Raw genomic sequence first — 16,125 nt, 5'->3', positions numbered from 1 at the left:
GCAAGGCCTTCTTTAAATACCGGCAAACCCAGAGCCAGAGGGGTCAGAAGGCCATAGATGCAGTCATAGGCCATCCTGTGGCAGTATACCCTCACCACACTGATGACTTGACTGCTGCAGCCACACTTACTTCCATCAATGTTAGAAGCCCTCAGAAGCTGCCTCCATCTTCAGGTGCCCTCATGGTGCCCCACCTATAACAGCAGTGTCCACCTCTCGCTCGGTGGGGCTGCCAGTTGCCTACAGCCTTGGGCGCTGTGATTGGCCCTCCCACCTTGCACAGCCCATCCGTCATTCCTAATTGGGCAGGGCTCCCGGAGGCTGCCTGTTAACTGGCTTCCAATCCCAAAGGCAGGAGGTGGTCGGGCACCATAGGGATCAGGACCCTGAAATGGTCCTAACCTCCATCAATCTTCTAAGAACAGAAGATTCTTCCCAATGGGAGGGTAACACTGAAACAACAGATTTGTTTTCAATAAAATGCTGATTTGGCCTCATCTTGAATATTGTGTCCACTTCTGGGCACCACAGTTTAGGAAGGATATGAAGGCATTGGAGAAGGTGCAGAAAAGGTATACAAGTGAGGTTCCAGGGATGAGGGACTTCAGTTAGTCATGTGGATAGATTGGAAAATCTGGGGCTGTTCTCCTTATGGAAGGGAAGAGAAGGTTGAGAGGAGGTTTGATCGAGATTTTCGGAATCATGAGTGGTCTGGCCAGAATGGATAGATAGAAACAGCTCCAATAGGCAGATGTGTCGAGAACCAGAGGACAATAATTCAAGATGAATGGCAAAAGAACCAAAGGCGATATGAGGAGTATGTTTTTATGCAGTGAGTGTTTAGGATCTTGAATGCACTGCCTGAGATTGTGGCAGAGGCAGATTCAATTGTAGCTTTCAGCCTTTCAAAAGGGAATTGGATCATTATCTGAAGAGAAAAACAATTGCATGCTACGGGGAAAGTAGGGGCGAGGTGGCAGGCATAGGACTAGGTGAGTTGCGCTTGCCCAGAGTTGGGACGGACATGAAGGGCCGAATGGCCTCCTGTGTTGTAACCATTCTATGGTTGGGGAAGAATATTGGGTGGGATCTGTAAAGAGCACAGAGCCCATCTCCACTAACTAGAGGAGCAGTCAGGATTTTCCACATGTCCCTGATGTTACAAGGAGGTGGGGCCAGTGGAACAACTTTCCTTACTGAAATTCCTGTGGTCCTCAACTCCTAGCCATACAGTAATCTGAATGACAGAAAAAAATCAATTCTTGAGTCATTGTTGGGACAGAAGTGGGGATGCTCATGCTCTTCCTAGACGGATCATGGCCCGTGGTCAAAACCCTCGAATTAATTCCTACCAATTTTCCAGATTAGTGCCCTTTCATAAAGGGTATTGATCAGCTGGAGAATTTCAGTGTCTGGCGGAGCACACCAGCTGTATTACCAAGCTACCGTGTGGCATCCCATCATCCTATGCCACCTCATCAGGCTTTCAAAGTGCAACCATATTGACAGGGCCATCCACCCAAAATATGTAAAATAGATGACCCGGCCCTGACCTCAGTTACTTCAGTGAAATCTGGAGCAGAGGAGACATTTCCACTCAGCTGCACCTGCAGGAGGAGCACATGGGATTGTGAGGAAGTCTCGGGCCTAGAGAGAGATAAGTAAAAATTTCAGGCTAGATATTTTAAAGAGATGCCAATGGTAATGCTTACTCTTTAAAACATGATTTGAATTTAAAATCATGTTCAATTGAAGCCATTTGTTTTTTTCAGAAGCAGTGACCCTTTGACTGAAAAGGACCTGGCAAAATCTAAGCATCAACAAACAATGCTTTAATCTGTTGAACAAAGTGGTTAAAGTGCGGAGGCTTCTAGCATTGCATTTTATTGGGTAAAAAGTGCCAAAGGGAGAAAATTGTTAACAGTTGTCAAATATCTGAATGTTTGCAGCCAAAGATTCTGCTGCTATGGTTACTATCATGGATGAGGTGGCTCAAAGTGAGGACGGTAGTAATGAGATTTTCTACTGTATATGTTCTGTAATCACCATTAAGTGTGTTGCCTGGTAACAAATGAAGAAAGAGGATAGTCTAACCGAGACAGCTTCATCTAAAGGAACTACTAACAAAAGGGATTGGGTTGGATGAGGACAAAAACTAAGGACCACAATGACCATTTTTCCTGAAATGACGCAGAACTTTCCAGATTAATGCTGAGTTATTTTGTTTGTTCACAAGTTGTGGGTGGCATTTAATGTATAATTTCATTTCTAAATTTGTCCAAATTATTTGTTTTCTCACTGATATCAATCCTTTTATCTTCTATTTTTCTCCTGTTGTTTCTTGGTCATGTAGCACTTAGGGCAGAATTTTGTCCTTGGTGGGGGTGCTCGGCGAGGATGAGTGGCAGGGGGGAAGCCGGCTGCTGCCTGCGATTGGCACCACACTGCGATCTCACACTGGTGGGTCAATTAAGGCCCGTCCAGCATGGAACTTGAGCAACAGTGTGGAGCGCTGCCTGTGTGGGCAGGGGGAGGAGGGTGAGCGGGCCTAGCGCAAACACATGCGTGCGAGAGAGCTGCCTCAGGGAAATGAATTGCTGTTTAAAAAACCTCATGAAGAAAATAAAAATATCATAAAACATGCCGCTTCATGAGACTCTGTCACATGAGCAGGGACATGATTTTAATTCAAGTGTAAAATTTTTATTTTATTTTTATTTGCTTTAGGAAACCTATCCCGCCTGTGGATGAGGTTTCCTAAAAAGTGCAAAGGCCACTTGGCGTTGGACAGGCAGCGTAAAGTTGAATTTAATGACTTTTTAATGGCCTTAGTAGGCCATTTAATTGTCGGCGGGCGTGCCTGCCAAACAAAATATCGCGGGACCACATGATGACATCAGGACGCTTGCCTGATGTCATCGCGCATCATTTTACACTCGGCCGGGTCGGGCACACACCTGCCCGCTGAGTAAAAAATTCTAGCCTTTCTTTTGAATCTACACAATGTTAGTTAGCTATTGAACTCTGGGAGGCATCACACACAAACCCAGTTCGATTTTGTTGGACTTCAACGTACATATGGAAAACCTTTGGCATCAACCTCCCTGGGCTAGGTAGGGAAATATTGACTCGTCTGGCTTGATTTCTATCCCTGCTAGAAAGTGTCTGTGTGAGATAATGGTTAATAATTAGATGCGATGCCCCTGCAGTAGAATAGTCTATCAACATTCATCGCCTAGGCTCACTCCTGAAGAATGGCTACTCGGGTAAGATATTGAAGAACTGGTGCCCTTGGAACTATTCTCCAGCATGAGTCAGCAACTTCAAGAGGGGTGGGAGCAGGCAGTGGAATGTGCAAAGAAAACTGGGGAAGGCTGGGTGCAGAAAGCTAAGAGAAGTGTTATGAGGTGAGGAAAATGTAATCCTTTCTTTTTCCGTCAACCTATAAAACTAATGATTGAGCCTCAGATCTGATTTTCTGTAGAAGAGGTACGAGCGCAATGACAGTTTACACAATTAAAATAATCTAACCCAATAGTTTTTCAACAAAAAACATTTTTTTCCAAATCAACTCCCGCAAAAAAAACACTCACACCCCTTTCAAGATGCTGATACCAGGAAGCTTAACAAGAATGGTTTATCTCTTACCTTTGCAAGTTTCTATCTCATTTTTCTTTCAGCCTCATTCCCTCATGTCTGCCCTTGCTTCCTTTCTCTGTCTCTCTGTTTTTAAATTCTGCTCCCGATCGCGGTGGGCATCATGGCGGGCGCGAGAGCTAAATCTCGCGAGAAGGCCCAAAAGCGGTTTTACCACAATGTAAAACGTGGAAGCGATTGTGCGCTTCAGCCATCAATCGGCGGGCCTCATTTCCCGCCACTGAGTGTTGAGAATGGCATTAGCATAAATTAGCATCTCATTATGAGGCCTGCTCACCGGAATCATCTCTCCATGCTGGATTAAGAACCTACGTCGACGTGCAATTAGAACGACGTGTTTCACAACGGGATTTAAAGGATATGCAGCTGGTGACCTGCACTTCATTCGAGACTCCGAGGTTAGTTTGCATACCTTGCCTCACGCAGTGCCAGTTTTCTCAGACTGCATCTCATCATTTTCGGTGAGGCGGGGTGGCATCTCACAGGCAAATCTCTACAGCTACCACGTCAGGGTAAAGTTGGGGGTGGCTTTTACTGCGCTGCAGGTCAATGCAGACATTGCGGAAGGTGCCAGACAGGACTGAGGGAAGCAAATGGGCTGCAAGGCAAGGGCTCCGCTGGGGAAGGAACCAGACAGGACTGAGGGAAGGGAATGGGCTCCAACGCAATGGCTCCATTGGGGGCAACAAGCGGGGAAGGTTGCACTGAGATGCATGACTGGGTGGTGGGGCACTAAAGGATCACCCAACTGAAACGATAGTTCCAAAATGAGGGCAGAGGTACTGTTGAGACAGGTTAGCAGCTGCTCAATTGGCATGCAGAGAGTCAGGAAAATGAAGCAATAAGGCCCATTCATGCAACACTGACCCCTTAAAGTGGCAATGATTGTTCCCCTATCTTTAATCCTTCATGCACACTATTCAAATTCACCAGGAATGAGTAGGAGAGACTAGGACCCGAGGGCACAGCCTCAGAGTAAAGGGAAGACCTTTTAGAACAGATATGAGGAGAAACTTCTTTAGCCAGAGAGTGGTGAATCTATGGAATTCATTGCCACAGAAGGCTGTGGAGGCCAGGTCATTGAGTGTATTTAAAACCGAGATAGACAGGTTCTTGATTGGTAAGGGGATCAAAGGTTACGGGGAGAAGGCGGGAGAATGGGGTTGAGAAACTTATCAGCCATGATTGAATGGCGGAGCAGACTCGATGGGCCGAATGGCCTAATTTCTGCTCCTATATCTTATGGTCTTATGAACCGCAGAACTATTGGGTGACTGGACAAGCCTGAGAACCCCCTTGGAAATGTGTTCATTCACCACTCACAGAAGGAGAAGCCTCCAAACCCATTAAATTTATCTCACATAGTCACTGAACATTCACCCTCATGTTTAGTCCAAACAGTGTAGTCTTGGAGCGCAGGTAATGATGATTCCAGTGCCTGGCCTGAAAGCATAACATCGCATTGCCTGGCCAAAGCTGTCGCAGTCAGTCTTCTAGGCTGAGGGGGGTGGAGGGGGCTGTAGTGAATATTCATGCGCATCCCGCACTGGGCATCATTTCAGAGGCCACTACCCTCCGGCATGCTTAAAAAGGCCTTGAGCCTACAATCACTGACGATTCCTGACCGAAAGTGGACCTTTGGAAACAAATTCTGAGTCTTGTGTATTTCTCATTGATACTGGAGTGAGGAGACCATCAGGAAGATAAAGCCTGGTGTTATTGCTGCCTGCATTATTGCTTATAGGCAGGGGAGAAGAATGAGAAAAATGCAACGGAGACACCTGGCTCGCTAAAGGGAGGAGCAGAACCCTCGAGACCCAAGAGGCACAGGTCCTCATGCAGATGCAGAGGATGATCCTCAGAGAGCTGTCATTCATAGGTGCCTCACTAGACCCAGGGTCTATAGACATTGCATGTGTTGTCTGCAGATGTGTGAGAGCATGTCAAGGGATCTGGCGACTCACATTTTCCACAGTCAGCAGCATTTGGCGCCACAGGAACTTGGAGGGTAACCATTTCCAGTGGCTCTGAAAGTAACTGCCACACTCAACTTCTACACCAGTGCTTCCTTTCAGGGCTCCATTGGGGACTTCCTTGGGATCTTCGAAGAGTCCACTCACAAATGCATCCAGGAGGTCACAAATGCCATTTTTGCAAAATGTCAATGTTCACAGAGATCAAGCAAGCCAGGGTGCAAGAGCACTGGGCTTCGCTGAGATTTCCCACATGTACAGGGTGCCATTGACTGAACTCCCTGGCAATAGGCGGCCAAATACATCAGCAGGAAAGGCCACCACTCGCTCAATGTGCAGCTGGTGTGAGACCATAACAAACTTATCATGCAGGTTTGCACCAGATACCCAGGAAGCATACACAACTCCCATATCTTGAGTAGGTCTCAGATCCCTGACATCTTCGAGGGACCACACATGATGTAGGGTTGGCTTTCCAGGGACAAGAGTTACCTGCAAAGGACATGGCTGAGGACGCCTGTGCGGCAGCCACAAACTCCTGCTGAGAGAAGGTATACCGAGGCTTATGCCACAACCCAGACATTGGTGGAACTCGCCATAGGGATGCTGAAAATGTAATTCCGATGCAGGACAGATCTAGCGGAGCACTCCAGTACACTTCCCAGAGGGCCTCATGCATCATGTGGCTTGCTGAGTGCTACACAACCTGGTGCTGCTCAGCAGGGAGGACTTGGCAGATGATGAGATGGAGGGGCTGCACACCTCTCCGAAGGGGAGGACCTTGAAGGGATTGATGGTGATGAGGTCGTTGAAGCCGAGCATGCAGGCAAAGAGGCTATAGCACAGGCCAGTTGAGGCACGCTTGCTCGTGAGGCCCTCGTTGCCAGCAGGTTCCAGGAGGAGGATGACGTGATGCATTGAGGATCCTCCTGGACAGCCCTCCTCCATCATGGGCCGGCATGAGCACCAGCTTAGATATTCCTCTAATTTCATCCATGAACATGACACACCATGCTCACATAGCCCTGATGCTGTGGAGGATGAGCAAGCCTCGAGAGCGTGTGTCTGTGCTGAGATGAGGTGCTACCTGGAGGAGGGCGTTCCGGCATCAGACATCAGAAAGTGCTGCCTCTTTACATGTCTGTTCAGTATCCCAGTCGCAACAGCACCCAGCAAGATGAAGAGGCACATGCACGATCCTCAGTGGCCTAGTGCCTGCATCAATCTGGCAAGGCTTCTCAAGGAGATCCATTGGAACCAACGCAGCCACGTATGAAGTGTTACAGTGATGGTGAAATGGAACCATAACACTTAGGACAAGGCAGCCGATGAAATACCGCTGCTGTGACTGCACTTAGTGTTGACTCAACCGACTGTGGTATACTTCTCGAAATGACACTGACATCTGGCTGTTTAAATTAGGGACCCTAAGCAGCATTTATCCTAATCCTAATATGGAGGCAGAGCATCTGAGCGTGACGAGGTCAGACACTTGACTGCCTGAACTTGAGATACCTCCTCTTACACACAACCTCATGGTCAGCCCCAGCCCTAGCAAAGTCCAACATGATCAGAAAATATTGTTATGACCACAACCGGTTAATTGCTGCACAAACTAAATCCCGGAGGGAAACTTGACTTACGGGCCATAAACCTTTTTTATGTATTCTGAAAATGAGAAGATGTACTGATCTCAGCAGTAAGAGGTCCAGTAACATTTTTGTGATTTTAAAAATTAAAAGTAAAAGTTTCATTAACAAGAATAAAAGAAAACTTAAGGACACAAGATTACAGTTACACAATTAAGGTTAGTCTTACAAAACATTCCCCCAAGAAAGACTCTCCACTTGGTCAGACCCACAAGTAAACACCTTCCAGGCAACAGTCCCATATAGATATTTAACTGTACGAAATACAGTAACATTACCCAAGGCAAACTGCTTTAACTTCACTAAAGGCATAGCACATGACCTGTAACTCACTTCTATTCTTCTGTGAGAAACCAAACTTCAGAATTAAACTATTTTTTGTAGCCCAAGACTTTTCTGGTTTGACTGGGTGTTTGATTCCTCTCCCAGCTCCAGTAGCTCCAACTCAACCTCAACAGCTCAAACAGCTATCTCACAGCAGCTCAGCAGTAACTCTAAAATACCCTTTTCCCCCCTTTCATCACAGCTTCCATTGTTTTCACACTTACTTGAAACTCAAACTCTTCCAAATATAAAATCTTCCATGTCGCCATCTTTACTTTCGGGTCAATAAAATACAATATCCCCACTTCTTGTTTACCGATGGAACTCCTGCAAGATGCAAACATGTTTCTTGCTATCTCTGACTCCCCTTTGATATTCAGACAAGCTCTCAACTTATCTAAAAATGCAAATGTTAAATCTAACCTATTTACTTGTACCTCAGACTTAACACCATGCCCCTTTTCATGTTTTAACCTCCCCAGACAACCTGGCTCCTATCAATCCCTGCCCAGCTTAATTAAATCATACACACACACACTCACACACAGACACACACTGCCTTTACCTCTGAAAAACACAATATCGCCCCCTCAAAATAAAAAAAAACACCCATTTCTCACAACATGAAGTCCTCAAGGGCATTCATCACTGCTAATGAGCACTGTTCTGCTTCATCACTCCTGTACCATTGCTCCTTTCCACATTGTCTGAAGCAACGATGTGAGATTCCAGAACATGCTTAACATCTGTTTTGGGCTTCAGAAATCAACATCTGGAAGTAGCATTAGTAACCTCTTGGAATTCCTTCACTGTCGCTGGGCCAAAATCCTGGAACTCCCTTCCTAACAGCACTGTGGGTGTATTTACATCATTGGGACTGCAGCAGTTCAAGAAGGCATCTCACCAGCACCTTTTCAAGGGCAACTAGGGATGGGCAATAAATGCTGCCTTGCCAGTGATGCCCACATCCCATGAATGAATAAAAAAAATGTAAGGTGATGGGACGCATAGCACTGTCTACAAACCTTGTGATGAGACCTTTCTACCCGCAATAGTCACAATTACAGGGTGAGAGACGCTTAAGGTTGGACGTCTCAGTGCCTGCACACAAATGTGCCATTGTTTCGTCACCTTGAGGTGGCAAGGTACTCCCAGTTTTTGATGACCTCAGTAGACTGACACTGGGAACATCATCAATCTGTTTGGCTGAGGGCAACACTCATAAGCTCTGAGTGTAGGCTCATATCATCAAAATCCTTCCGAGAGACTGCGGGCAGATGGAGTTGGATGGTACATGAGCCTTCTCCATGTGTGAGCACATCTCTCCTTAAACACTACACCTTCACCTTTCAAGAATGCAGACAAGGTAGGAGCACACCTCTGCCTCAATTTACAGAGTCAAAATGCACATGACGGGACTCTATGAGGCATGGGAACGAGGTTTGTTCCATAAGCATACTTAACATGATGGTGCAGGCATTACTGACATGGAGCATCATGTTGAAATGGGACACTCACTGTGGTGAGATGATAGCACGCTGCACAAAAGAGAGGCCCAGGATAGAGACCATTGCCATAAGTGGGTGCAAGAACCGAGGTATCACATGTGACTGACAGTAACACAGCTCATCATAACAAGGAGGCATAGCAAGAGGAGATATGAAATGATTGCGAGCCTATTTACATTTGTGAACATTATATATGCGGTTAACACCTGTGTAAAATTTGTGCAACTATATCTTTTTCACTTTACTTACTCTGCTGCTACACCTTGGTGCTCCCCTGACATGCACAGCAGAGGCCGAGGTAGCCTGCTGATTCCTATGTCTTATCTGTGATGATCTTGACGAGTGTCTTCTGGAGGGCCCCAGCCTGCTTTGGGTATCCTGCTGCGGGGAAGGTGCACCCTCCTTGGCCTGTGGAGCTGGAGCTCAGGGGGTCACAGGAAGAGGGGATTTGGATCGGCCGGACGCTCCCGGAGTAACCTGGGTGGATGGCCCCAGAGTGTCGAGCTGTTGGTCCTCCTCCCTATGGGTGCCCGAGGTTCCTTGGCTGACTCCTTGAGGGGAATGAGCGGCTGGAGTGAGCTCAAGCTGCCCCGCAGCCCTCTTGCGTTGATACTGATGGATGCCACAAATGGCTCCAGCAATGGAGTGCAGCTCCTGCAGCAGTGCAGGGCTGATGTCCGGGACCAAAGTCTCCACGGTGACCGCCATCCTACCAGTGTGGACCTCGGATCATTGGCATGCTGGCACTATCACCTCAGACTGAAGGTGGATGGACTCCTCCACCATGCGTTGCAATCTAAGGAGTGCAGCTGACATCCCTTCCTGATGCTCCTGTGCTTATCTTTACAGATCCAGCAATTGATTTAGGAACGAGTCCGGAAACTTGACATTGAGCTCGGACTCAGCAGAATTGTGGCCTCCAGCAGTCCTCTGAGTGCCGGCAACCTCTGATGTCCCTGCCTCTGCCTGCTGTGGACCAGATGGTGCACTGTGCTCACTAGATTGTGACCCTGAGGCTAACCTAGAACTGGGTGCCACCGAGGTGTGTGTCTCTGCGCTGAGGATATCCTCAGCAGCTTCCCAGAGGTGCCTACAAAAGAAAGGAGGGATAATTAGTGCATGGCAGGTGACTCTGAAACCGGAGAAATCACTCATGATATGGTTGATGAATGTTGCAGTGCAGGACCCTCACTTGTGCATGCGCCGCCGATCTCACCATCGGCGCAGGCATGGTCATCGACCTCTCTGGCCAGAACTATTGCTCTGTTCTTGAAGTCCATGAGAACCTTGATCTCCGTGAACTCCATGCCCCGGTCTGGGACCTCTCCTTCTCATTGTGTGCCCTGCATGAAGTCAGATGGAAGGAATGTGAGCAAGATGCGTGCTAAGGCAGATGATACGGATGCCTGGCATGTGTGGGTGGCCAGTGGAGCCCTGGACATGATTAGGATGCAAACTCCAGAGGACATGAGGTCAGATGGAGATGTCAGGGTGTGTGAGATTGTGTGGTGATGTCCCTTGAAGTGGCAGCGAGTGAGATCCTTGCGAATGTGTGATGGGCTTGTGAGTGTGTGAGTTGAAAGTGATGAGATGGTTGACTTACCCTGGCGGAACGGATGAGATTGTTCATCCTCTTCCTGCCCTGGGTGGCTGACTTCTTCTGCAGGGCATTTGCACTGACCACCACTGCGACTGCCTCCCTAACCAGATTGGTCACCTTTGTGGAAGGCCTGTGGCCAGAGCAGGGGTGGAGAACATTGCAGTGGGCCTCAGCTGCGACCAACAGGTGCACCAGTCAGGCGTCACTGAATTTGGGGGCGCAGTGTGTTTTCTGCCTTTGGAAACCATACCTTCACTGGAGATCCTAGGCTGCAGAGAGTGCGAACGCTTTGCAAGAGGACTGTTTAAATATGGCGCGAATCAAATGCTGCCTGTCAGCAAAATGGCATGTTCCCCATGGATGAAAAACTAATACAGTCTGTAGCGCAGTATATGGCAACAAAACCCGCCATTGTGGTCAGCGGCTGAAACATCAATTTTTACACCCGCTAACGCACTTAGTACTTTTCACAGGACAATCCCGGCCACTATCTATTTTTCTCTCGTCCACTCTGTTTTCCTGGTTTTCTCTCAGCTCCTCATTCTCCGTGGACACTAAAATAGGTCTGGAGAGGGGAGAAGGAATTTGAGGGGGATCAAAATTCTAAGATTCAGACCCACTGTTTTCATAGTGCCAGGTGAGAAATAGAGGGGCGAAAGAAAGAGAAAGGAAAGATTTGAATTAATATTATGCCTTTCACAACCTCAGGATGTCTGAAAGCACTTTGCAGCCAATGAAGTGCTTTTGAAAGTTATCCAGTGTTGTTGGAAACACAGCAGCTAATTTGTGCACAGCCAACTCCCAAACAACAGCTTGATAATGACTGGATAACCTGTTTTTTTGTGATGACTGAGGGACAAATATTGGCCTGGACACTGGGGGTAACTCCCCTGCTGTTCTTCACAATAGTGTCATGGTATCTCTGATGTCCATCCGAGAGAGCAAACAGGGATTTGGCTTAATGTATTATCCAAAAGATGGCAACTTTTGACAGTACAGCGCTCCCTCAGTACTGCACTGGAGAATCTGCCTAGATTTTTGTGCTCAGGTCCTCAGGGGTGGGACTTAAGCTCAGAACTGTCTGATTCAGAGGTGACAGCACTACTATCTGAGCCATGGCTGGGGTAGATTTGATCTTCACCTCCTGGGTTACCATCTGGCAGAATGTATCACGCTCAGGGTAAAGAATCTGCCTGATTCAATGGAATGAAAATTGGGTGGACTGTATAAAGGTAGTCTGCTCTACTAGATTACTGCCTGGGTGATGAAGATTAAAGTCTACCCCAGAATGTTTCTAAGCCGCTGAGCAGTGTGATCCTTGCTTGTCCCAATTGTCATTCCTCTTCCCAATATTTAAGAACTGAAGTGGCCATTCTGGCAATTTGGCTATTGGAATTCAACATCTTAAGTTTACATTTTAATTTTGCAAATTCACAAGCAACAACCTGCATTTATATAATGTCTTTAATGTGGAAAAATATCGCAAGATTGTTTACAAAGATAAAATCAGAATTAAGTGGATGTTGAGCTAAAGCAACAGATTTTAACAGAGGGGACTAAAAACTTGGCCAAACACATGGGGGTGAATTTTACTCCCACAGCTCCCTCCTCCCACCACCAAAGTATTTGAAAGGTGGGGGGGGGGGCATGTAAAATAAAGTGGGTAGCCAGTCCATGGCCTTGTTACCCACCTCTGAGCTGTCTCCAGATTATGGAAGGGTGGGTAAGGGGTCACCCAGCCTGCCCACCCTTAAGTCTATTGAGGCCCTTAATTGGTCAATTAATGGCCACTAAAGGTCCTCATTCCGCCTCTGTCACTATAATACATACAGGGGGGCGGGGGGAGGCAGATGGAAGGCAACCAGCTCTGCAGGTTTCACTGCACAGGCTAAAGGCAGGCAGGAAGGGGGATACCTCCTTTGATGGAGGGGCTCCTGTGCCCATTGGGGCCACCTGCACAAGATGGCATCACCCTTTTATGCCTCCTCCAAACCCCCAACCCGGCCTCTAAAACCCAAACCCCAGCTCCCGCTCCCCCTCACTGGGATCACAAAAACATGCCCGCCCAAAACGCCTGGACTTACCTTAAATCTTCAGTTCTCCTTGGAACTACTTGTAGTTCCATTAGTGACCACTACTGTGTTCTGACAGTGTTAGGATTACAGAGCTGCCAGCCAATCAGATTGACTGGCAGCTCATGAGGGTTGGACTTCCTGTCCCAGAGCGTCTTATTGCTGTGGGGAAGCCAAATTTGAAGTCGGTGAGGTGCTGACAGGCTTTCCCATGTAAAATTCACCTTAAGGAAGAAAAGTGTAAGAGTGCACAGAAACCCAGAGCGTGAGGCGTAGATGGTTGAAAGCACGGTTGCTAATTATGGGGCAGAGGGAGGAAAAAGTGAAAAAGCAAAATTATTAAAGCGTGCCCACCTCTGTTACTCACCCCTATGTTACGCATTACTTGGAGCAATGTTCCACATAATCCAGCATGATCCCATGCTTGGTTCTTGCTTCTACTGAATTAGCTGATCTTAACCAGGGCAGTAGAAGGAATGCCACAAGTTGCCTGAGAAAAAAAAAAATCAGAGGCATTCTGTATTTGTGAAGTGCTGACTCCTGTTAAGAAGACAATAGGACTGGATATGGTGCTTTCCACAGTAAACTTGATGTGAAGACTTGAGTGAGCTACAGGAGAGCTTCTGGTAAAATAATGGAAACAGACCTACATAAGAGGGAAGGAAAAAGAATGGTAGAGGAGGTAGAGAAAGCTCGAATAATCATTATTGTAGATAAGGCAACTGTAGATGAGAGCTTCCATTCTGTACTTCTAAATGGCACTAGTTGTTAATTAACTGAGCAGCTTTTTAAAACATGTTGTCTCTTGAAATATTATATTTTGAGTATGTGACTGCTATAATTCATATCATGTTTCATTTCATCTTACAGACTGGGCCAAATGCAAAGGAAGTGATGCAAACTGTTGAGAATTTTATTGATGTTATTGGCTTTCGACTGAGTGACTTCAGAGATTCCTACCTCGTTACAGAAAATTTAGGTGTGCTGAGATTCTGTTTATTTCTAAAATGTCCTTGAGATATGTTGCATCAAATTGATCGTAACTTTCCACTTCATTCCACTACTCCCAGGTGCTATAGTCTCTTACTGTTGTGGGGATACCTGCCACTAAAGGCCTAACCAGATTGCCAATCACCAGAGCCCAGACCAATCACTAGACCATCTCGCTATGGGGTTGGAGCGTGTCACATTGCTTTCTATTCACCTTTATGTTAGTTCTTGTCCTGTGCGCTATGGTTGAAGCTCAGCATTTCTTTCACCCTCTGCAAAAACTCACCAGCTAAAACTACAAAAAGCTTCAGAGCTCTGCATTTCTTAGACATTTCAGCATTTCAATAAACAATGTTTTAAAAAAATACATGAGAAGAAAGAAATTGCATTTATATAGTGCCATTCACAACCTGAGGACATCCCCAAAGCCACTGCAGCCAATGAAGTGTTTTTGTGGTGTAGTCGCTGTACTACTCTAGAGAAACTTGGCAGCCAATTTGCATAAGGTAAAGATCCACAAGCAGCAATGAAATGAATGGTCATCCTTTTCTTTGTTAAAAACAAAAAACTACTGCGGATGCTGGAAATCCAAAACAAAAACAGAATTACCTGGAAAAACTCAGCAGGTCTGGCAGCATCAGCGGAGTTCTGCTGAAGGGTCATGAGGACTCGAAACGTCAACTCTTTTCTTCTCCGTCGATGCTGCCAGACCTGCTGAGATTTTCCAGGTAATTCTATCTTTATCCTTTTCTTTGTGCTGGTTGAGGAATTAATATTCTCCAGGACTTTGGGAGAATGCCACTCCCCTGCTCTTTTTTGAAAAGTGTCAGTTGATTTTTATGTCCTTCAAAGAGGGCAGACATGGCCTCAGTATAACCCCAATCTGAAAACCAGCACCTCTAACATTGCAGCACTCTTTTGTTGCATTCAAGTGCCAGCCTAGATTATTACTGAGACCCTGGGTGGAGACTCTGGTCCACCCAGGCCCTCCCACCACAGACTTAATTGGAGTGGAGATACAAAAGCAACTGCCACCACCACCCCCCCACCCCCCGCCTGATTAGATAGCCCACAGCTGCCAAACTCGCCATGGGGGAGGGTATTAAATTCTTCCCTCATGATTTTGTAACTCAGAAGTGAGAGTGCTACCACTGAACCAAGACCTATATCCACATATGATATGATACCCACATATCTGGTGCAGTCGGCAAATGCACTATGTAGGATATAAGGCACAGAAACAGGCCATTTAATCTAACCAGTCCATGCCTCTCCTTATACTCCACTTGAACCTCCTTCCAACTTTCCTCATCAAAACCTATCATTGTAACCCTCTATTCACATCTCCCTCAAATGTTTGTCTAGTTTCCCCTTAAATGCATCTATACTATTAGCTTCAACCATGTCTTATAGTAGCGAGTTCCACATTCTTACCACTCTTTGGGTAAAGAAGTTTCTTCCATGTTCCCTATTAGATTTCTTGACGACTACCTATTGATAATGATGATCTTCCCCACAAGAGTATCCACTCTATCACCACCTTTCAGAATTTTAAAGGCCTCTATTAGGTTGCCCTGCAACCTTTTTTTACAAGAGAAAAGAGACCCACGCTGTCAATCCTTTCCTGACATGTATGCCCATGCATTTCTAGTATCCTCATTGTAAGCCTTCTCTGCACCCTCTCCAGTGCCTCTTTAGCCTTTTAATATGGTGAGTTTAGTGTGATGCTAAACCATTCAGATCAACATGCTCCCAAGGTTCATTGATGTTCTGTGCCATTAGCCTACACAGGTCAGTGCCAGGGTTTGATCATGCTTGACAGGGTGGAGGCTAAGAGAACGTTGCCCCTAGTGGGGGAGTCTAGAACTAGGGGGCACAGTTTAAACATTAGGGGTCTCCCATTTAAGACTGAGATAAGGAGAATTTTTTTCTTTCAGAGGGTCATTAGCCTGTGGAATTCCCTTCCCCCGAGAGCATTGGAGGCTGGGACATTGAATATATTCAAGGCTGGGTTTGATAGATTTTTGAATGACAAAAGAGCCAAGGGTTATGAGGGATGGACAAGAAAGTGGAGTTGAGGCCACTATCAGATCAGCCATGATCATATCGAATGGCAGAGCAAGCCCAAGCAGCCGAATGGCCGACTCCTGATCCTAGTTCTTGTGTTCTTGTGCATCCTCATAGCATAATTGCTATGAATGAGAAGAATAGTGAGGCATAACAGAAATTGTGAGCCTCTGGTTTGCATGACTTCATATTGCCATGGACAGACACAAAACAAACAGGAAAACATGGTTTCTCGCTGGAAACACATGGGTGGTTAAGATTGTACAAATTTAAAAGGTGCTTTTC

At 46.4% G+C, this 16,125-nt stretch overlaps 1 protein-coding gene across 1 annotated transcript in view; it reads left to right on the top strand.

The window, feature by feature from the left end:
• Positions 1-13,800, top strand: part of LOC144680103 (adhesion G protein-coupled receptor B1-like) — a 288,487-nt gene extending 274,687 nt beyond the window's left edge. Inside the window, exon 12 of the mRNA XM_078541250.1 lies at positions 13,654-13,800. Within this exon, the coding sequence (XP_078397376.1) occupies positions 13,654-13,800 (147 nt within the window). The remainder of the gene's footprint in view (positions 1-13,653) is intronic.
• Positions 13,801-16,125: the final 2,325 nt, after the last annotated feature.

The sequence above is a fragment of the Cetorhinus maximus genome, chromosome 4 (assembly GCF_964194155.1).
Source record: "Cetorhinus maximus chromosome 4, sCetMax3.hap1.1, whole genome shotgun sequence".
Taxonomy (NCBI): domain Eukaryota; kingdom Metazoa; phylum Chordata; class Chondrichthyes; order Lamniformes; family Cetorhinidae; genus Cetorhinus; species Cetorhinus maximus.
Note: the sequence above shows the minus strand (reverse complement) of the source record. Positions and strands in the feature narration are given on the sequence as shown.